The sequence below is a fragment of the Salarias fasciatus genome, assembly GCF_902148845.1.
Source record: "Salarias fasciatus chromosome 23 unlocalized genomic scaffold, fSalaFa1.1 super_scaffold_20, whole genome shotgun sequence".
Taxonomy (NCBI): Eukaryota; Metazoa; Chordata; class Actinopteri; order Blenniiformes; family Blenniidae; genus Salarias; species Salarias fasciatus.
Window position 1 is genome coordinate 7,813,690 of NW_021941230.1, and position 23,492 is coordinate 7,837,181.

Consider the following 23,492-nt stretch of genomic DNA (forward strand, 5'->3'; position numbering starts at 1 on the left):
AAGGTTACACCATATACATAATTTCTTCAGAATAATCAGATTAATCAAAGTTTTCCACCTCGCTGCCTTTCTTTCCATTAGTCGTGGCTTAAATAATGAAACCTTCCCAGACACAAATTATTCAAAGACTGGTTTCAAAAAAGGCAACGGTAGTTCAAGGCTAAAAGAGGGAAAAGGGATGAAGTGTGAGGCAAGGCTTTTATAGGATTGTTTAGAAATCTTTTTGTCTGGGCTTTCTTTCGCTTACAGAAGCAGACGTCAATGCTGCGTCTTGCACTGGAGACAGCTAAATAGCCTTAAGTGCTACAACCCATTAATATCTTCCATTCAGTGTGATCGAGAGGCAGCTGCGCCGCCAGAGATAGGAAAGAGGTTGCCGGTAGAGAAGTAACTTCTACTGCCAGAAACTGCAAAAGGGCTTCCAGAACCAGAAACAGTAACATTGCATGTGGTATCAGAGACAATAACACAGATTTCAGTACCACAGACAGCCAGTGGCTTGCTTTGTCGGGGGCATCACCGTGACTTTAATTGCTAGAACAACAACTGACTCGGACTGCTGGACACAGCAATGCAGTCAAGGTACCGACGGCAGCTTGAGAACATGCAGTACGGAAGGTCTCAGAGAATCTACCAGTGCCAGAAAAGTGGCTAACAATTAAAAAAATAAGTGGCTTATGCATCCCATCACATCTGGAGACAACGACTGTCTTCCGCTACGAAAGGGAGATGAGTGGTACCAGAGAGGGACGCAACACCAGAGGCATCAACAAGGCCTCCAGCAGCAAGAGGCCCCAAGCCAGTTTCACAACCAGAGGCAGGAAGTGACTGTTTTATAGCACCTCAGGAAACATAATCGCCTCCAAACTCAGTCCCAATAACAGAGGTTTCCAATACCAGAGATATCCCATCCCAGACGGTGCAGAAAAGCATCTTACTCAGCACCTCAACAAACGTCAGACGCTAAAATACGTCTCAGCAATCAAGGCACCAATGATGCTTCTGGCACCAGAGACAGTAAAGACACTTGAGGTGCCAGGTGGTAAACACTACGAGGAGGACCAGAATTAGCGTAGCAGGTACCAAAGGCAGGTGAGCAGAATCCACGAGGAGATGAAATGCTGAGTGGAATTCAATTAGTTACAAGGGTGAATGACAGCGGCAACAAAGGGACTTTTTTATACTGGCAGCGATTTAGTGTCAATGTAAGCATAGCTGCTACAGCATGATTAGTAACAAAGAAGGGTGGCATCTCGGTTAGTAAATCGACGAGAAATGAGGAAGTGAAGATATCCAATCCACACTGATAGGAAGCTCAACATTTCAAAAATCAAAGCATCAAACTGGGAAAACAGTGAGCGCTCATAGTACAAGCTAGCATGCTTCTACTGTATCTCATCAGGGGAAAAAACAAACAAACCAAGCAGCTGAATGGTGTCTTTTCATTCACTAAGAGATGGCAACAGGGATCCAGAGGTCGCACAGAAGAAAACCGAGGTTACAGACAGTGGGAGGCTTCATTTTGTGCGGCTTCATTGATTTTCTTCAATGAAAACAGGCAGTGGAGAGATTTAATGTGTTGCTTCATGCAGGCGCGTGCAGAGGTCAGTGTGCTTTCCTTGTTCCTGTTTATAACAGAGCCTTCCCCCGTGTGACCGGCTGGGGTCAGGCGGGTCGTGTACACCCAGATACAGGCATTTAGTGCTGTGCCAGTCTCTGCAAGCAGGCTCCTGCCCAAGAACTCGCAAGCACACTCATCAGTCAATCCATTAAGGCATTCAACATACATCCCATGTGGGGAAACTCATGCAGCAAGCAGACTCTGAGTGAAACACATCCAGTAGACATGCGAGTTGAGGATGCAGCACGCTGCATCTCGGTTACCTTTGATATTGCGACCATTGTCTATGATGGCAGCAGAGAGAGAGAGAGGGGGGGGGGGGGGGGAACGAGGAGTGTGGATGAGAAAGGATTTTTTTTTCTCTTTCCTATGGTGATTAATGGGGTCTGGCATTAAACCCCCACTAGTGTCCCCGTGAACAATTCATTACTGTGAAGGAGACATATTACTGTGTCAGCCACAGGGAGCTGTTTGAATGAGCATTGGAGATAAGGAGACGGGGGAGGACTGATTGGCCGGGAAGAAACCAGGCCAGTCTGGGGCACTTTTCCCTCCAACCAAATGGGGGCCAAAAGGCTAATGAGTGATCTGGACTCCGAGGAAGATCCATCACGCAGAGTTTGGGTAGTGACTCTCTATAATGCTGATTAAGAGAGTGGTTCATCATATCTCTCTCATTTCGCCACCGCAAGGTGGTTCGTAATCGATATGTAACCTCATTACGAGCAGTGTTTCTGCTCGATATGTGGAGCTGTATATCAGGTGACATATACAAAAATATTGAGGAAGTCTGCCATAAAAATCTAATCTAAAATACAGATAAACTCTTATGCAGATGATGGTGCTCTTTCATTTATACTCTGTAGGATTGTAGGATTTCTGCAAATCAATTGCGGTTGATCACAATTTATTTTAATATATGATATTCTTTTACTTTCAATTTCCAGGGCATGAATGCAGAGAGTGTTGAAAAACTCCAGTTCAGTCGTGTGCGTGTAATATCTGATGGTCCATGTCCATATTACAATTGCAAGAAATTCGCAACAATATTTGCATTGCATATAAATAGAGTTGGGAACATTTCACATCCTCTACTGGGTTTCAGGCCGACTGTGCTGCAACATCAAGGAAGAAAAACTCCCAGCTGCTGCTTGGTCTCCTACCTTCACTGGCATGTCGGTCCCTGAACGGCATCTTGGAGTTTGACCCGAAGCCCTCCATGTCGTGCACGGACGAAGCTCTGCGTATGCTGCACATACTCTCTCTGGAGGCGGTCGGCGTGAGGCCCGGGATCGACGGCGCCGCTATCAGCGTGTCCTCCTGGCTCTGCTGCGTCTGCGCCACCACCCCCTGGTCCGGGTAGGCCCGGTCCCACGGGCCTTTGGGCGACGAGTGGTCCAGAGGCCCCGACACGGGGGTGGAGCAGTGGCTGGGGCCGATGAGGGCGCGGGTGTCGTTGGCGTAGGAGGGGCTGCAGCTCTCGCGGGTGGCGGGGAGCTGGTAGTCCCGCGTGGCCACCGAGCCATCGCTATGGCGAGGGGAGTCTACCATGACGGCGTCGGGGTCCTCCTGGGGCAGGGACTGCTTGCTGATGCCCAGCAGCGGAAGAGCCGGGAAGCGGAAGCGGAAGAATCTTCCTTTTCCTGACGGAGGAGGAAGAGTGAGGAATACTGTCAGAAAGTGTTGAACAATTGAATATTGACAAGAAAAGCAAATAAAGCAGATGTTGGAGTGTTCTGTGTACATTAAACTCCACTTTTAATGTTTTAATACTGAAGATTCTTCAATGTTTTCATGCAGCTATTGTATGGAAACCAACAGTTTCAACAACCAACAGTACTCTTGTGAACAGGGCCTGGTTGGTTTTGAGTCACTTTTACAATTTAAGTTAAATCTTTGGTTCTTATTAAACTCACGAAGACATGAAAATGTCAGTATGTGGGCTCCTTGAGATGTTAGCAGGAACTATTTTAAGTGAGACTTTAGTGAAAGCTGATGCCTTTTGAAGAATGACTGATGAATTGTGAGTCAGTGGATAGTTTCCAGTGAAGATCGTGTGTTGTTAAAACACGCCGGCCGTCCTCTGACCTCGCACTGGCTTTTCACTGTGTTTGTAATAGACCCTTGCTGGTCATCTTCAGCATCCCTGTTGGACGTCTCACACTAACTCACCAACAGAGCTGAAAAAGCCCATCAGAGCAGCTATCTTACAAAAAAAAGAAAAGAAAGAACGAAGGAAAAAAATCCTAGTAGATCAAAACAAATGCCTGTTCTGCCTCAGGCATCTGTTCAATCTTCAGTTTCCTTCAATTATTCAGAGGGTGGAGGACATTTGCTGAAATAACTGTAGAACTTCGTGGAAGAATTGGTCCTGTAAATGAGTGATTTTTTTTTTTTTTTTTTTTTTTTGTCCAAATTGTACCCTGTCACATTAGAAGTTGGTGTAATGCAGGAAAGAGCTGAGAAACCTCATGAAGCTGATATTATATATCTATATATGCTGCGTCTATTCTCATGGCAATGTACCCACGCATGCAGAAATCACAAATACTCGTGCTGCGGCGTCGTATGTTATGTGCAAACATGTCACGAGACAAGCAGTCACGCTCGCAGGATGTCACATGTAAGACGGCAAACTGTGGCCTTCATGTCGTGAATCATTTAGCTGCCTGAACATATGCCATACGTGTCAGGATGCTGCCGCCACGACGCGCTTGGCAGCCAAGCGCCTTGGAAAAGCTTCAGAGCGGAGAGGAAGCTGGCGACACCAAATAAATACGGCTAATCCTGCACGGTGATCAGAAAACAGTCACAATTCCACGCTTCAGCTTTCAATGTTGTCAAAGGCCGTTTTGCTGTCTGCGGTACTGGAGAATTTACAGGAATCAAAAAGGGGGGGAAAATGACCAGGGCGGCTTTAAACCAGAGTCAGGAAAGTGCTTTCAAGTGTCCAGAAATGAATCCTCATCTAAATCCATCTTTGAGCTTTTTTTTTGCATTCTACTGAATCGGCAATTTGGGATGAAATTCTTCTGCCAGCAGTGACAGTAACTCTGAGCAGCACTCTGCCGCTATCTGCAAAGAGCGAAATCGTTCGAGACGTGCTCAGCCACACAAAACGTGGTAAATTAAAAAACAGAGGGAGCGTTTGAGCTGCAGCAGCCTGCGTCTTTATCTTCCTCGACGATTCCTTTTTTACTGGAGGAAGACTGACAGGAAGGAGGGAGAGAGCGAGAAAGGGATGGAAACTAATTTTAGACACAATGCTGAGCGTCTGTTTGGGTCAGCGTGCCGTGGTTAAATTAAATCTCCGACGACGTCAGAAACAAGCATTTGCATTCAATTTGGAGGCTGAGAGCTGGTTGTGAAGCTCAAATCAGCACTGCAGTGCGACTGAGCGAGGCTTCATCTATCGCCCAGATGAAATTAAGTTGAGCCGGCACGCTCGTCCGTGCAGCAGTCGCAAACAAAAACTCTGCTTCATCCCTGCTGTGATGGCTCAAACTGCTGATCGCAAACCCGGCGGCCGATTCCCCGGGCTGGGGCTCATCCCGCACCGGCAGGCTCCATCGATTCCCGCCCTTTTCCCTGCGATCGCGCCGCCGCAACACGGCAACTCTGACATTTTTAGCGCGTAACGGTGCAGTCAATCGCGGGTCGCCACTGTTAAAGAACTGACACCTTCACACAATAATGAATGGCGGCGCAGGCTCGGAGCACGGCGTCTAATTACTGCGCCTGGAGGATAAGCATACATTATAGCCCACAAATCTTTTAATTAACTCATAACTCAGTTTTGGTGTGTGAGTGTGAGTCGGTGTGTGCACGGAGAGCACAGCTTGGCTGTGGTTAACAGGGAGGCTTGGAGAAGGCTTTACGTGCCCTCGCAGCGAGGCTCTCCTCCCCAGCAGCAGCTCTGCACAGCCACTGGACGCGCACCGGCCCGTGTTGCTATGATACTAGATAGTAATATTTGCATTGAATATTAATTAGGGCTTCAGATCCTCTCGGCGGGGAGAGAAATGTCTGTGCCAGGCCAGCGTGATTCACATGTCATGGGAGCTTGTTTTGCTTCGTGTGACTTCTCATTTCAGACTTGTTTTTTTGCCGACGTTAAACCCGGAACAAAGATGAAAGCGCGGTGCTAACGGCTAAACGCGCTCCTGGGTGGATGTGCGTGCTCCGTGGCTGTTTACCTGCGCTCCCAGACCTCCGATTATGCACCAGCTCTGGAGAATAACGCGGATATTTCCGCTGTGTCCTCTCTCGTTTATTAGAAGGAGTAATGACAGGATGATTGCAACGAGCCGGAGCTGGCAGTACTCAGATCTTTCTGATTTTCATGGTGTGTTTTTTTTTTTCCCCTCATTAGGCAGCTGTTAGCAAAGTGTGGCAGCACCTAAGGGCGACAACTAGAGAGGATGACGTGCTTTTCAGTGGGAATCTAAAATCAGAATGGCCGATTTGTCCCTTCCTGAGGGTTTGGCGAAAGTCACGTTCAGACTCAGACACATCAAATACTGAACTTTACAAGAGTTTAAGTTGGGAAACATCTGTACTCTCAAATGTTTTCGCAACCAATGAAAAACCGATTCAGGGGGGAAAAAAAACAAAACATAACCAAGCTATTTTTACACGTTCCAAAGGAAATCTCCCAAATGAATTGACAAATGCTCCAACTGAACAAGTATCCTCATTACAAAAAATTAAAACACGGACTGACCAAACAAGCAAGCAACCAAACAGCTAATGGATCCTCCGAATTGCCCAAAAAAACACATTGAGCTGAAAAACTAAGGAACCAACCAACTGATGAACCTACCAGCCAAGCAAGCAACCAAGCAAGCAACACACCAGCCCAGTGATAGTCGATCAATTCATAACTGCACAATCAAACCTACACAAAGCATGTGGTAAAAGTAGGTCAAATCAGAGTTTATCATTTCTAAAGTCATCATGTGCATTGAGATGTAATTTCTACAACTGCTTTTCCTTCTACTTGTGAAGGAAGAAAGGATTTAGCTGGGTTCACGGTGTGGTCATGTTTTTCCTGTGGGTTTGACTGACAAGCTTTAACATGCTTTAGGACGGGTGCTTTTATGTTCATGCACCTCCTTTAAACTGCATCCCGCTTTCTGCTGGGCGTATTATGAAAAGTGTGAACTGTTTCTCAGGTTGTTGTGAGACATCTTCATTGTTCCACTGCATCCCTGCCGCAGGCAAAAGAAAAATCAAAGCAATCTCAATCTCCCAGTGAAACAACAGCAGGTCTCAGCATTCCCAGATGCACATGAAGGTATCATTGTTCTTCTCTGGTGTTCGCAGATGAGTAGTTTTCACGACAGGAGCCTGATGACCCGGAACAGAAGGTCTCTACCAAATTCTATTGTGCCTTGGAGAGGGAAATAACTCTGGCATTATTCACTACACAGACTATCTCCACCTGGAAGTCAAGCTGTGGGTTCAGCAGAAAGCTGGAAACAACACAGCAAGGTCTTCCTATCAGGATGAAAACAGAAGTAGATCATGGGAGTAAAATTTTCAAAGATACTGCTGAATTTCAACCATGGTCCAAAGGATTTTATTCATTATTCTCATTATAAACAGCATTTTTTTTTTAGTAGGTGGTTATTTCTTGTTTTCTTTTTTCCATTTGATTTGAACTCCTGATTTCAGTGTTTAATGTTAAGAAATGACTTTTAACATGAGATGAAACAAAAAACTGGTAATTTTTCATTTTATTGTATTTAACCCTTATTTATACAGGAGGGCCCCACTGAGACCCAGGGTCTCATTTTCAAAGGGGGACCTGTCGTTGCTTTTGAAGTTGGGTTTGTCAAGCAGTAGTGAAAGTGAAAGTTGGAGACAACGGTTTTGTAACCAAACTCTTGGATCCTGCAGGATGAATCCAGCTTGTAACCCCAAAAATTAACATTTACGCTTCTTAATAATTGTTCTAGCTTTGGCAACTTCTATACTTTTCTCAGTAAATTCCACTGCCAAATGTCTTGTATTCAATAAACTGCAAGAAAGTAGAAGAGCACAGAGTCTGACACTACCTAGCTAAAGTTTTCTCTCTGCTGACTGCACTATTTGCCCTGAATTATTAAATACTATGCACACTGAATCACTCCCACCAAAAGAAAAAAAAAAAAAAAAAAAATGAAAGTGGGCTCGGAAAGTGTGAGTAAAATGAAGAAATAAAGAGTGGGGAATCTCGATGCCCAGTATAGACGATGTGTTTAAAGAAGAGCTGTGGTCTGGGGCCCCATTCACGGAATGAGCTGCTTAATTCCTGAAATATGTCACTGGTGGGCAATCCCACTTAGTGAGGATAAAGGTACACAGAGTCCTTAAAGAGGCGAGAAACAGCTCCGCTTCCCCATTAAAAACACCTCACAAGACGTTCAGCAGCTCCTCAGACGTTCATTATAATTAATTTGGGAGTCAGACACAAAAGTGATTAGTCCCAAATCTCCGTCTCTTCTTTTTTCTTGGATTAAAATCATACATATATATAAACACCGCTTCACCATCGTGGACACTACCGTCAGCATGAACCTGGATTAAGAACGGCGAGGCTGTCGGATTCATTTCAGGTTTGGCAAAATCCCAGACAGCCCGATTCCAAATGTTTTTAGTGTCAGATCTTAACGGCTGCCACTCTCATGCTCATCTGAAGCTTTCCACCCCTTTGATTTGTGTCTTTTTTTCCTTTCAATCCCTGCTCATTATGTTCCACTGACAATCCGCTTCACGAGTGGAGGAAGTTTTGTATTACTACACGCCACGTGAACACACAGTCGCTCCAGAAGTGACGGATGCTCCCAGACTGACAGCTGATAAGCAGCGAGCGCCTAATGCATTCCCCGGAGAGCGCCGAGATAATGCGGCGCACAGATCACCTCTCCGGTATCACACCTTCTGCACACGCTTCGCAGCTCTGCCCTCAGAATAGCAACACAACAGGCTCCAGCTTCTTCCATTTACATCTGTAGCAGTGTGTTCAGTCGGGATGTTCTTGTAAATTATGCAGAGATATTCGTGATTTGCGACCTCTGTCCGTCTGCTGCTGGCGGAAAAAAACAAAACAAAATGCAATCGCAGGCTCGTTCAGAGCTGGGGGGACGAACGAGCCCAGGAAATGCCGACTGGCTGCTGTAGCGTCAGGGCGGGCGGGCGGACGCAGAGACCGTGCCCAACGCTTCAACTTGACCTTGTAAGCAAGTCTTAACGCTCGCAAGCAGATTCCCTCTACTTAGATATTCAGATAGGACTCGAGAGACGTGCTTCTTCAGGGGATTGTCCTTCAGCTCAGGCTAAGCTCCCGCTGCAGAAGTGGCAGACTCATCTCAAACATAAAGACTGGATTCACCGGCTTTTACGAAGGGAACTGTGCTCGATTTGGTTGAGATCTGGACAAGAATTTACAAGAATTTTAGCTCGCAGGACAGATGGTCTTCTGTTCCAGTGACGGCTGTTCGATCTCCTGCCTGTTTGACGTTTCTGCAAGCTGTGGCCCGTTGGACCCTCCATGACGTCTCTCAGAAACTTTCAGAAAATTCAGAAAAAATAATAATTTCTCTGGCTAAATGACGACAAGAGGGTTGAAATGGTTTAAAGCCGAAAAAATCAGAAAGATCAAACTGTTGGTAATACGGTTAATGAAGTGAAAAACCATTTGAAAAAGTAGAAAAAAAGAAGCACAGCGGCTTAACTAGTGAAAATAAATCATGATTGCTTAAAAGAACATTAAAAATCTGTAGAAGAGCTAAATATGACAAAAGATCGACAAATGGAAGCGATGAAACTTCATGACTGCATCCTCACGGTTTTATGTTAATAATAACACATTGCTTGGTTTTTAAAGGTGATCAATGAAGACTAATACTGAGGACCTGCGGTCTTCCGCAGCAGGTCATCTCAAAGTTCGCATTTCTTTAATCGCCTTGCTAACTAACGCTGCCAGACGAGCCTGAGTCAGTTCATACAGCCGATATGAGCGGGTGAACGCCTTTCACGTTCGCTCCCTCCGACAGAAAACACTTGCTTCTGCAGTCAATCCACGCAGGCCGACTCTTTTCCAGCGCTCGGCCCCGTGAGGCCGCTCAGCCTGTTAGGGAGCCTCATCCAATTACAGTCATCTGGAGGTGACCTCTGCTCCTCCACGCTGCGGCTTTATATGTCACCCGCACGACGTGGAGGCAGGGGGACTCAGAGGGGGGGGGCATGGAGATTGCGCTGGAGAGCACCGCAGGGAAACGGCATCATGTGCCATTACGCCGACAGCTCTGGGAAGAGGAGTCATCGGCGGCGCTGCTCCGCCGGTCCGTCAGGCCGCCCTGGCAGGCGGCAGAGCTATAATTGGGCCAGACCTTTGAGACGATAGCAGGCGGACGCATCAGTGTCTGCTAAACGCCGGTGTCAACATGCCAAAGGAGACGTCTGCCAGGGAATTCCTGCGCTCGCGATAACGGCGGCGTGCACGGATGTAACGTATAAGCGGCGGATCTTCGCGAGCGCTGCGACGGATCACACGCTCCTGGATAATTTGCGTCGTACTTGAGCTCCGAAAAGGCTTCCTACCGCTGTGTAAACCGGCCTAATGCTGATGGATTCACTCACGGCGCCTCGGCGAGGACAAGAACAGCTAAAGCCAGAAAACAGGCTTCATGGTTCCTAAAGGAACTGCTGTTTCAATTAAACTGCAGAACTGCAGCTGTCATGTAGTGGAAGACCAATACAGCTTTTCCTTGTAGGAAGGAATGACTGCAGTATTGATACGACGGTCACGTCCGACTTCTAAGACACCGGAGGAAAGGTAGAGGCAGCAAATGATGAGAAAATGGGAAAAGGTTAGACGGAAAAGGTCATGGGTGTCTGCTCTGCTCCTTTTCCTGGAGGTCAGTGCAACATGTTATAGAATACAGGAATCCCACAGATTCCAACCGGGTTTGTGCAAGACTTGGCAATGAGAGTAGCAGTCGTCGCCTCGGCGCGGGGCTGGCTCGGGTCTCGACTCACGCTGGTCGGCTTTGGAAGGGGAGGTGTGGTTGAGTCTCTCCAGAGAGTCGCTGCTGCCTTCCTCCAGGATGTAGTCGAAGTTCAGGATGAACATCATGACCACGCCCTCTTCGTTCTTCACCGGGATGATGTGGGTGGCGCACAGGAAGTTTGAACCTACAAGGCGCAAAAAAAACAGCTTCAGTTACAGTTTACATTTTCATTCATCCATTTATCAACACCGTTGTCTTCTTAGGTTTACAAGAAGCCGCTCCTTCTTGCTGATGCGCAACATTCCTTCAGTTACTGCTGCACGACCTCTGGAGATCGACAGATTTCGGTGTTGGTTCAGTCAATGCCTTTCAATTTCCGCAGATCCTGACCCAGATCAGTCAGGCTCAGGACTCCTTTGGTCCGTTGAAGGCAGGAGTAACGGTAACATGACGGCTTTGCAGACGCAAGTGCGGCGTGGCCCTGGAGCTTTGCATTCGCACTCTTTGACATTCAAACATCTTATCCCAGATAAAGCTGTGTGTGCAGAAACCAGGGTAAAAAGGTCAAGAGGCCCACAGAGAGGAAAGCCTCTGGAGTGCAATGATTTCATAGATGCAGACATGCCCCGTGTCCGTCCTGCACGGCGCAGTCAAACACACTGCCGACATCCGTTTAAGACGTGTCGGCAGTGTGTAATCAGTAATACCTTATCAAATTACTTGCACATCCTGGCCGCGCAGATGACAGGAGATCCAAAATGTCACATGAATAACAAAGCCAGCCCGAGCGTTCCCGGGATTTTCTGCCACAAGGAGAAATAAATGAACTGCTCTCGCTTTTTAAAAGCCAATTATGAGCGCTGGCTCCGCAGCGGGAGGTAAATTTGAGGCGGCACTGCCAAATTCATCAGGCAGGAGATGAGACGGTCAAGAGAGACAAGAGCCAAACGAGTCAAACAAAACTAAACACGACTCCTCGGCCTCAGATTGGACAACGTGAGGCTACAAGACCATTAAAACAGCCGCGTATGTTCAATATCTGAGGAAGCTGAAGCTCCGAGTCCTGCTGTCACCACCAGGCTATTTATAGTTCCCTCAGCAGGCATCCAGCCCACAGCATCTCTTCTTCTCCAGGAGCACTGAAACACTCCATCCTCACTCTTACACACACACACACCGGAGCCACCGGACGGCCGTGGAATCCCGGCGTCGGTCGGCTCTCCCCGCCCGTTGAGTGGCGTTGGGCGGCAGCTCCCTCGCCGGCCCCGGGGTTTGATTTATGCTTCGGGGAGTCCTCATTCCGCTGGGCTAAGCAGCACGCTGGCCCTAATAGTACATCAGTGTCACGGAGAGCGGAGCCGGACCATCCATCGCCGTCAGACGGAGGACGACGGAGGCGGGAGGGCGGGGCGGCCACGTCTTCACTCCCAAGGAGCGTGCGATGCAAGCTGGAGGGAAAGCCCTCTGGACACGGCGGTCGGTCTAAATGTTTAGCTCTCTCTTGATGTGGACGGCTTTGATTACACATCCACAACTTTCCGTTTCACAGAAAACTCTCGGACGCCTTCGAGAGCATCACTGAAACACAAACGGCAGCAGCGACAGTGACGGGAGCCTCGTTATTTGACTCGCTTCATTTGCAAACTAAAATGATCGTGTGCGTTGCCATGGAAACAAGCGAGGCCCTTTCACGGAGAGTAAAACTTGCCGTGCCAAGTTGGATATTAGTTCAATTTGTCGCTGGAACAGAATGACTTGAAGATGTTTCTACAAAGCAGGGGTTTTTTTTTTTCCCCCTGTCAGAATTAAGAAATGCCACTTGAGAGTGATCCAACAGTTTAAAAGAATAAACAATAATAAAAAAAAATTAAAAAATCCCAAAATGCCCCAGAATCACAGTAAAGAAGCTTCCATAATCCACACATCACTAAAAAAATTCAAGTGGCCTCCCCTCAGTACTGAAGTGTTTTACTACTTTTTGGAGATTTTTGCCATTTTTAGCAATCAGCAGTTTTACTTCATTAAAAAAAGTTAAAAACAAAAACAAACTTTCAAGCTCCTTCTAATTGTGACAGTTTCAGTTTCTCTGCTTATATGAAACATCAGAGGAGAGCAGCATTTTATCGGTGCAGCTGAATGAGTCCGTCCACGTTGAATGCAACTCCATTTTCTTTATTTACGTCCAATCACGGCCGGCTTACCGAGAGGTGACTTTGGAAACTCGACATTTATCAGTGGCAGTGAAAGGCGGAGCGCTGGAGTCGTTCCTCAATTTTAAAGTCACAGATGGGAGTTTTTTTTTTGTTTTTTTTTTCTCCACTTTGCTCTCGGATCACTTGATCCTCTTCGGTATTGAGTTTCACGGCCACGTGCTTGCAAGTGCACACACACACAAACACACACACTCTAAGACATTTGCATGGAGCTACCCAGCCACACTTATGCAAACTCAATTGGCCATGCAAACACAGGTGCGATGCCGAGACCCTGTTGAGCTTTTATGCCTGCTCTCATGCAGAGGATTACGCCACTGTGCACAAACACACACACACACACAGTTGATCTTCCAAAGTCTTCCAAGACGATGGCTAAATTCGATGCATCGCAATCAAAGCGAAGGTTGAGTGCGTGCAAATAAATCCGCGCCCTAAAGACCTGTAGGCGTGACCTCTGCGCGCAGGGACGTGACCTCAGCTCTGTAAAGCAATCTGCGAGTGTGTGTGTGTGTGTGTATGTGCGTGTGTGTACGCTAAAAATAAGCCATGTGGAATCCAACAGACATCTATAATTCATAGGAGCTAAGTATTATGTTCTAGAAAGCGTAATGGTCTGACTTGTTTTTGGCGGATTGAGAACGAGGTTTGAGACCCTCTTAAAAATAATAAAATAAAACTATTCCACCAATTTGTGTGGCGCCCCGTGGAAACGTTTATTGAGTTTTGAAGCACACACACTATTCAAATAAATTTGAATTTAAAAAAGCGGGTGGGGGTGCTTGGTTCAGACACAGGGACAAGAAACTTTTCAGCCACTTGTGACAATTTTGTCCCCAGATTTAGTCTCCAGAAGACATCTGATCACCTGAGCAGGGTGTTTGGACAGGTATGCTGAATTTCAAGAAGTTTCAAACCTCAAAGCGATTGCACAGAATAGCGAAGGTCTTGTATGCTCCTTTTGCTCTTTACAAAGCAGGAACCGTTGATCTTTCAAGGTTTCGAAATCAGAAATAGAAAAAGACTTTTCAGAATGAGCCTTTTTTCTTCCTGTGGTCCTTGAACATATTTGAAAGGTTCAATCCTCTGCAGTTTGACACTTTTGAAAGCTAATTTTGTGGCTTTCAGCCGTTTGTCCTGATCGCTCTGCTGAACCTGCTGCAGCTGCATTCGACCACTATGAGGTGAAAATATTCCTGCTTTGTCGAAGATGCTGCTAAATGTGCAGCTTTTTGAAACACTGTTCTGTTAACCCGTTCTTACACAAACCACTGTTAAACTTCATTGCTTCGACTCTTGTTAATCTGCGGACTTGCAACCACGACGAGCCACCTGTTGCCATGGTTACCGAATCCGCCCCTGCGCTAAACAACATGGAACTCCGCGAACTGACTTTCCACTTAGCGACGTGGCCTGCTGCTGTGCTTATTGACGAACCCCTCTGTTTAATGACCTGCCGTTGCGCTTTATTCTTCTTCGTCTGACAGTTTTCACTGTTCACAACTTATTTTTTCTTTTAATTTTAGACTCTGAACGCACATTTCTGCGTTTCCTCGCATCATGGAAATTTTCCAGATGCCGTGGCCAGGTGGGAATTGTTTGTACCACGTTGGAGGAACAAGCAAAGGGCTTGTCGACAGCAGGTGCTTCCACCTTGGTGGGACCACAGTGAAGGTAAAACACATTCAGCTGCTCACGTGGAGGGATGCTCACGCTGATATCCATTGAAAAACAAATAAAAGCAATCGATGTCAATCTTGAAATATGCTTTTAAGCACATTAAAAAGACCTGAGTGGATCTACTTTCCCTATTACTTTCACATTTGCGTCTTTGTGTGTGACCTGAAATTTGGATCTCACCCATTTCCCACTGTTCCATTTCATGCCAGCTCTGCCGGAAGACCACCTGACGTGATCCCGCGGCTGCTGGCACTCATGCAAATTTCTGGCCGTCTGCATGCACATCCTGCCTGAGAGGAGGGTCAAGCACACACACAAACACACACACACACACACACTCACTGCCTGCCCGAAGCATTAATTAGCACAGTGTTCACTGGAAACGAGAGAAAGCACCTTTGAAATTCTCCCCAGAACAACTCCAGTCAGAGGATTATTAAAAGGCCTGAATATTTATAGAGATGCACTGGAAGCATCCTAACGTGACACATCAGGCGCCGTCTCCCCACAATCACTCCTCCAACTTTTGAGAGAGACGAGAAACTGCAGCAGTCAGCAAATCTCCCTCCCCGACTCACATCTCTCAGTCATGGATGGACGGACCGAAGACAGAAAAACAAAATCTGTTCTTTTTTGCCGCTCTAATCCTCCGAGGATGACGGGGAAGAGTGCTGAGTCGGGCTTCGAGTGAGAGGCGAAGAATCTCAAAACTCTGGCAAGGTGAGAGTGGATGATAAACACCGGACTGCCAATCATCCACGCAAACCGCAGCGACTGCTGCAAGAAAGGCAGGCGGCGCGATGCAGAAATCACTGTAAACCAAACAACGCAGCCAAGAAAGCAGAAAAATATCATGACGCAAGAAGGTTGAAACTAATTCCACAAATCTGAACCTGGTTTTGTCCAAAAAAAGGGCGGAATTTGTTGTATTTTCAAGCAACTGCAACAAGTGAAATTAGTGCAAAACCTCGATGACTGTGGGCAAATGGATCTCACAGGATCTCCAGGTTTAAAACTGCTCGGGAGGAAAGAGTAACTAACACCCGACGCCGTCAGACGCATTGAAAGCAGTTGAAAAAGCCGCCGTTCTCCCTGGGCTGAGCTGATGTTCTCTCAGGATTGTGTAAGCGCTTGATAAGCCGGTTGCATTGCCGGCGCGCTGTTTGCTCTCGGCCGGTGTGTCAAAGTCAAGCCTTAAGCCCGAGAGGAAACGTGGGGTCTTATCGATTTAAACATTTTTCCAGCGGGCTTCATTTCCTGGCCCACGCGCCCGCGGCCCCACCTGGATTAACACGGCTACCTGGTAATCTGCCGCTAACGCAGATGGCTCGGCAGGACGACGGCACAGCCGGACGCCGTGGCGCTGGCACCAGAGTCGCAGCACGAAGGAAACGGAAGGGGAGGGAGGGAGTCGACGGGGGTGTGGGGGGGTGTGTGTGTGTGGGGGGGGGGGGGGGTCTCCTTTGAACGCCGCAGCGTCAGATCGGTTTTCAGTCAGATAAACCCAAAGATTAGAGGAAGAAAGTCACCTCCACGCCAGTTTGTCTTCAGCGTGGCTCAAATTAAAACCGTTCGGATGACGACATTAGCCACGGAGTCAACACGATTACGATTGTGGAGCTGGGGGGTGGGGGGTGGGGGGTGGGGGGGGGGGTACGGACGTCCGCTCAGACCAACACAGTGACGTCTTTCACATTCGGTGGACTTTTGACCTCCAGCAGAACAGCTGAAGACGGAGATCAGACGAGGACGCTGGCAGCACCGACTGGTGACCAACTGTTCCCACCGAGCCTGGCTTTCAGCACACACACACACACACACACACACACACACACGGGAGGAAGTGTCTTCAGCCCCTTCCGAACCTCCATTAATCACACTATCAGCGTTGTGTGAATAGGCAGAGGCTCATTTGAAGCTGCAGTTCTCAACACTCCGCTGTAAAACGGTGACGGGCGTCACGCTCAGTCTTCTCGCTCACAGATCGCTCCCCTGAACTTCACCATGTCAGCTAATCACACTATGACACTGTGGATTACTGCAGTCACGTTACGACTTGAGAGAAATACAAACACTTACGCTGATGATGTTAATCTATCATGCGATACTTGCGCAGCTCTTCTCAGCTCCCTCTCTTTTGTGTATTTTTTTTTACATCGACAAAAAATAAAAGACAACCACTTTATTAAGTACACACATAGAAGCTAAATGCATCTAATTGATCTGATATTGACTATAATGTAATGGCTAATGTTTAAAGGAGCTCTATCTTAAAGTTGATTGAGCTTCAGACAGTTCTTTTCCCGGCCAACGCCCAGTGTTTAAATACTTCCATACTTTGGAGAAAACAGCATTTATCTACAAGCTAAGCCCAATGCATAGAGAAATAATCCTACTTATGGATTTATTATTGTGACTTTATCGGATAAAACCACCGCTCGGTTAAAAACTTGCTGAGAAAACTATAATTACTGAAATCCTAAAGCTTCCTCCATTATTATCTATTGTTCCGTTTCATATATACATTATAAGAAATATGCAGTGCAGCAGGCGGTGCAGAACAGAACCAAGCAGCATGAAGTAGCTCAGCCTAAAACAATCTGCGATCTGTAAAGATGCGTCGTCCTGCAGACCTGAACCGAGTCGCTTCCGACACGTTACCGAAGCGGAGCGGCAAACAGCCGGGGAGTTCCCGTTTCAACACGCTGGAAATTTCATTCGATTCCATTTCCACTATCAATAATTAAAAAAGCGGCTGGACGTGTGCTGGTGAGCGCGGCGCTGCGTGCATGAGGTTGGCGGCTGTGATTACTGGACCACACCGTGCGCGTGTGTGTGCGTGTGTGTGTGTGTGTGAGACAGAGATGTGAGCGGGGTCGCGGTGACGTGTCAGCGAGGAGGATCCTCGCCGCCGCTAACGGTCGTCAAATCGAGTTATCCGGGCGTCAGCGGAGCCCCTCCGCGCTGCAGGTGCGTGTCACTGCCTCCTCTTTGACCTTACACAGCGAGGTGAGGCAAACGGTGAGTTCGTGAGGGGCGGCGCCTGAACAACAACCCGCCTGCTGATCAGCGCGGTTCAGGTGGCATGCTGACGATAAACCGCCGCGTATCCTGCAAGCAGCGTCTCAATTCTTGGGTTTCCACTTCAGAGAACTGGGAGCCTACAGTGAGACATTTACACACTAAATATACATTTCTGGCATTAACTTTCACTCCTTCGTCCTATTTTTTTTCCCCAATACGGTTGATGGTGAAGACCAAACAAAAACCAAGGGATTTGTTTTCTGCTCTTTCTCTTGATTCTAACTCACATCAGCTCTGGCAAGCATGTGTTTTCGCCTCTTGTTTGTGCTGTAATTAGATTACTTAGGGTTTCGAGGACGCCGCCCTCTTTCCTCCCATCAGCCGCCATTCATTCTGAAGTCTCACATTTTGACCGAGAGCCAGAAACTTAAAGTATCTGCAGGTCACGATATACAAAAATGACAAGATGACAGCAGATTATATACACTGACTGGAGAGCGTATTGAACCATGTGGCTGTTTTCTAATGTCTGACCTTGTCAGGAAGCGATCAGGAGGCGGCAGCTGCATCCCAATTTTCAGTTTCGACTAAAAATTCAACTTCAGTTGGAGAAACGACCCGGACTCGGAGGATGGACGAACGAGCTTGGGGATATCTGACTAGTTAAATATTTAGAGCTGACCTCTCTCAAAAGGAGAAAGGCTTATTGTGTGTGTATGAGAGTGTGTGTGTGTGTGTGTGTGTGTGTGTGTGTGTGTGTCATTCCAGGGAAACGTGATCCTTTCCCTCCGCTGGGAACATCGGGTTGTTTCTCGGAGCTGATGGCAGCTCTCTAATCCGGCGGGGAGAGCGCTGCCTTATCCGGGAGGGGGTTACAATATCATCAGCTGCCACACCGGGGGCCGCAGAAGCTTTGTGCGGCGGGCCGCCAACCATGCCCGGGTCAGATCGCTGCAGGATGCTGGGAAACGCCGGGTTAAACTCGTTAAGGTCTCCTCGATTCTAGTTTGAGGAAGAGAAGCTACGATTAGCCAGAAGAAAGAGAAGCAAGTGGCTAAAACACATCTGCAGAAACATGCTGGTAGATTTAGAGTCCTGTTATCTTCCCTGTTCTCTCGGTTGAATCATTCTATGTGATCGCTCTCGCTGGTGTTCTTTAATTTCATGTGTCATTATCCTCCATTTCTCCAACTGTTCGCTGTGCACCCGTCGCCACATGCTGCCTCACCTGCCCGCCACGCGGCGATCAGCTGTTTACAGAAGTGTTGGAAAAAGCCTGGAGTTCTCAAACATTCCTCCACTTTAATTAGTTTTAGAAGTGAGAAAAAAAATCTCGATATGTGAGTGTTAACATGGCTGCATTTGACGGTAATTTTCAGGTTAAAAAAAAAAAAAGAAAAAGAACAAAAATGTGTGTCTGATGCTTTGGAAAACGGCGCTGCGGAAGGTTATCGGGGAGATCGGGGAGCGCGCGGTGAACGGCGCCAGAAGTACGCCGAGCATTAATGTGCAGAAAGACAAAATGGACAGATGGCGCGTGAAGCGAGCGCGCTTGTCGGGACATGTGGGGAAAATCCATTTTTTTGTAAATGATCACGTTTTTAAAAAAGGATATTAAAGCCGTGCGGCTGGTAATTTATTCGATGTTGCCAGGTGTGAAACGCAGAGCGACTGTCTTAATGTGGCTTCTGCAAGGAACATCTGTAAACTTCTGCCAGGAAGTCATATGTAGCACACGTCAATGCAGGTGAGGCCTTCAAGGGCCGTAAGACAAAGGGACTTCATTTGAGCGTCAGCCAATAAGAAAGACACTTTAAAAACGTCATCTATTCTACTGTACATCTAGATTCGACCAGACCGCGTCTGCTCAGCGTCAAGCCGGTGCGATCTCCTGAGACACGTTTCGCATCGATACAAGCAGAAGCTATTACAGCATCACTCAGATGCGCGGTGGGCGCTCACGTAGGAGTCCGCCGAGGCCCGAAGGGCTCCCAGACAAGCAATTTATATTTATATGTCATGTCCCACGCTGCGGTGGCTCCTCAGACATGTGTTCTGTACATCCACCTGCCGAACCAGGAGAAATCAAATAAGCACGAGCACGATCTGCGGCGTTTCTAACACCGGGCAGACTTCATGAGGAGGACAGAGACGAATCCCGGGCCTCGGAGGAATATATCAGAGCGGAGCTGTGGTTTGATAATGTGAGAGCCGGACGGGCCGTGAACCCGGCCGGCGGCCGCAGGCCGTTCGAGGGGCTCGACGCCACGCTCTGCGCTGCACGGCCGGTGTTCGGTTCATTTAGGTCAAAACGACAGAAGAGCGCGAAGCTCCGGGAGCTCGTTCAGCAGGGAGGAACTGGCAATATATCACCCTGCCCAAAATGTTCACGTCGCAGAGCTCCAACGCAGACACGGCGGTCAGGACACACGGGAGAGATATCAAGCAGGACGGCCTTTTCTTTGAAGTCGCAGCTCTGATGGAGATAAATCCCTCTGGTAATGAGGATGATCCGAGCCGCGCTCCCCTCCTTCAAAGCAGAAAAGGGAAATCCCTTCCAAAACACTCCAAATACAGGCGTCACGATTGAAACCCTTCCCGTGATGCGAGGAAAAAAAAAAAAAAAAAAGGCCAAACGTGAACCTGAGGCAGCGTGAATGAAAACAATCCGTAGAGCACGCCATCGAGTGAACGGAGGGGAAAAAACATTAAAAAAACAACAACAATGGCTGCTCATTCACAGATGTGATGTTTATATATCTGTGAATGAGAAGGGGAGGGGGGGGGGGGAGATCACGGAGTGAAATCATGAACAAATACGATCACGAGTGAGACGCGATGAATCCACAGCTGCGCTCGCGTGACAAGCCGGAGGTTTCATCAACATGAATGGGAGGAGATGAGGGGGGGAGGGGGGGCAGGAGGTGAGGAGGAGGAAGAGGAGGAGGAGGAGGAGGGAGGGAGGGGCTCCATCAGACCGTTTACTCTCTGTTTGCTGTAATATCATCACATAATGGCAGCACCAGTGGGCTTAATCCATAGATCCACCACCGGACTGACCCACATCTCCTCCCCTCCGCCCCGGAGGAGATTTCATTCCTGCAGCGCAGCTTAAACGGCTGCTATACCTGCGTGTCTGCTTGGAGAAGATTTCAATCCCCCCCCCCACACCTTTTTTTTTTTTTTTTTTAATCTTTCACATTTTTAATGCCCCTGCAAGGAAACCCGAGGCGAACCCTCACCCTCAGAGGCATCACATCACGACGGCGCCTCGGCCTTCTGGGAATAAACGGTGTCAAGCTTGGTGACTGTGAGGAATGGCCCCGACAGCAGGTGTGTGTGTGTGTGTGGGTGGGGGGGGGGGGGGGGGGGGGGGGGGGGGGGGGGTATCGATCCACCAACCCCCTCGCCGCACATTAAGTGTGCGGCCCTAATCGATTCCGAAAACCAAGGATGAGAAAATGAAGGAGCTGTTCGAGCTTCTGAAGACGTGCTGTTAAAACCGAGCCGCAGGTCTCCAGAGTGAAAAACAAAGTTATCAATAATAAAGCGCTGATCTCAGTGTCACATGCGCTGCTCAGCTGTCCATGTTTCCACTCGGCTCAACTTGATCCCAGACACTTTCAATGAACACACTGTCGCTTCATGACGATCCCGGAGATCAGAAGCTACTTACAAAAACCTTGTTGATGTTGTTCGCTCCTTCGGAATTCACGAACCACGCACACCAGCGCATGTGATCATGACAGTAACGGTCACAGTCCAGAACACACACACACACACGATCAGGGCCCGGTCGTTCTGTTCTCCAGCTCCCGGCGCCACAGGCACACATGCCAGGATGGATCTGAGAGGCGCGCTGATGCACCAGCGCTCTTTCAGCGGTTACTAGGACGACGCCATGCTGCTCTGTACCGGGAGACGCTTCTGCTGCAGATCGGGACAGACGTGTGAAGACGCAACAGCTGAAAACCTGAAGTGGCATCGCCTCCGTGCGTCAGATCTGCCTCTCTGGAACGTTTCTACCTGGAATAAAAGGTTTTTCCTTCAATCCAGTCATTCTGAGAAATTCAGAATTGAAACCGAAGCTTTGAATCGGCTTGATGTGACTCACAGAGGAGCCTGAGTGTGACCGTGACGAGCCTCAGATGCTGAGGAGTCCAGACGGAGGCGAGAGACTCCAAACCAGAGTCTTTCTGAGTCTCTTCTGCAGCCTGAGTCGTGTGTTGTTTACAGAATCCAGGTCTGTTTCGCGGGTTAAATCGCTCGGTTTTTACAGTAACCAACGAGATTCGCAACAAATCTGCAGACAAACAGCCGGAGTGTGACGGTTGCAGCCTGCACGGCCTCTGAAGAGCCTCATTATAAACGAGATGGAGTGCGAGCTGCGAGCTCGGGGAAAATCGAAGGCTTCGCTACAACATGAATCTGTCCCCGTCACTTCAGGCTGGCAGAGTGTGTGTGTATATGTGTGTGTGTGCGTGTTTGCTTATTACGCTGCCCTCTCTGAGGCTCGTGATGAGAGCCAGCTCGACAGCCGTAAATCACACTCACCATCTGCAGCCTCTCTACGTCTGGACCTGAGCAGGCTCAGCTTAGCTTTGGAAAATGACAATTAAACCGTTTTAATTTATTCTTCGACAAACTGCAGTTTCTATACAGCACCCAGCTCCTCCATGGGAGTTTTATCAGAGATATCATGAGTGATAGCTAACATTTATAATCTTATCAAATAGCATGAAAGAAGTTACCAGCTGACCATGCTGGCCATCTTGCTGTTTTCATGAAATAAACCGAACACAACGACGCTGCCTGACCGGGTTTCCCTCGCCGGCGACACAGGTGAGGATTTAATGGGCTCGTTACCAAAGAGGCGCCCGGCATCTCGTCACAGGCAGGCAGACAAAGGGTGTCGAAAGAAAACTGGGGCCATCCATAATTGAAGCGGCTCTCAAGCTGCTGGACTCATTTCAAAAGGGCGTTCCTGCAATGGAAGAAGCCATCTGATATTCAGCTGCACCTGATTTCTCCCTCTGCAGCACCTTCAGCTGCTCTTCACACACTCTCACACACACTTTGTAAAAGGCTGAGCGCTCCTTTCAGTGTCGCTCCCCCACCGGCTCATTTAAGTGACTAATTCTGTCTATGTGTTCCCACCTCTGCCTCCTTCCTTTCTCTGCAGCCCCCCCCCCCCCCCCCCCCCCCCCCCCCACCCCCAACTCATGTTTTTCAGGGAAAACAAGCTGTCCAGCGTGAACCTGAGAACGTGAAAGAGGCTGCAGGCGAAGAGCTTATCTTGTTTGCACAGCAGTTTTTTACAGAGCGCGCTTTCCAAGCCACAGCGCTGTATCATCATCTGTCAACACTGTCTCACTAATTAATTATTGCAAATACACTGAATTACGGCCTGTAACAACCACTCAAACCACACTGAGAACATCTATATTCCAGCCAGGACGAGGAGGTAGCGGAGTCCCACAAGGCTCTGTTCTTGTAACCGTTGTTTTCAGTGTAATTTCGGCATCATTTTATGCAGACGACACACTTCTTTTTAATTCAGTATCATTTGTTTTCCATCTTATTCAAACCTGATAAAATTTGTGTTACATAATTAAATATATCGTGCAATAGAGTGACTCAAAAGTCAATTTGAATAGGAAACAAAGAAGCCAAAAAGAAACCTTGGTTTCTGTATTCATGATTGAATACTTGTTTCAACACCAGGATTTTATCTACAATAGCAAGGAAGCTCAACATGCTCACCATGAATATCAAGAGTTTTTAATTAACTACTGGAAACATTAAATTAATATTTTCAGACCCCAAAGTGCCGCACGGTGGAGCAGTGAATAGCACTCTTGCCTCACAGCAAGAAGGGTCCTTGGTTCAAGCACCAGCTGGGGTTCGGGGCCTTTCTGTGTGGAGTACTCCGGCTTCTTCCCACGGTCCAAAAGCATG

General features: G+C 47.9%; 1 protein-coding gene across 1 annotated transcript in view; it reads right to left on the reverse strand.

Annotated features, from left to right (window-relative positions):
• LOC115383624 (potassium voltage-gated channel subfamily H member 7-like) overlaps positions 1 to 23,492 on the reverse strand; it is a 54,218-nt gene that overhangs the window by 22,399 nt on the left and 8,327 nt on the right. The window contains exons 3-4 of the mRNA XM_030085756.1: positions 10,646 to 10,801; positions 2,785 to 3,264 (exon numbers count right to left, since the gene is read on the reverse strand). Of these exons, the coding sequence (XP_029941616.1) occupies positions 2,785 to 3,264; positions 10,646 to 10,801 (636 nt within the window). The remainder of the gene's footprint in view (positions 1 to 2,784; positions 3,265 to 10,645; positions 10,802 to 23,492) is intronic.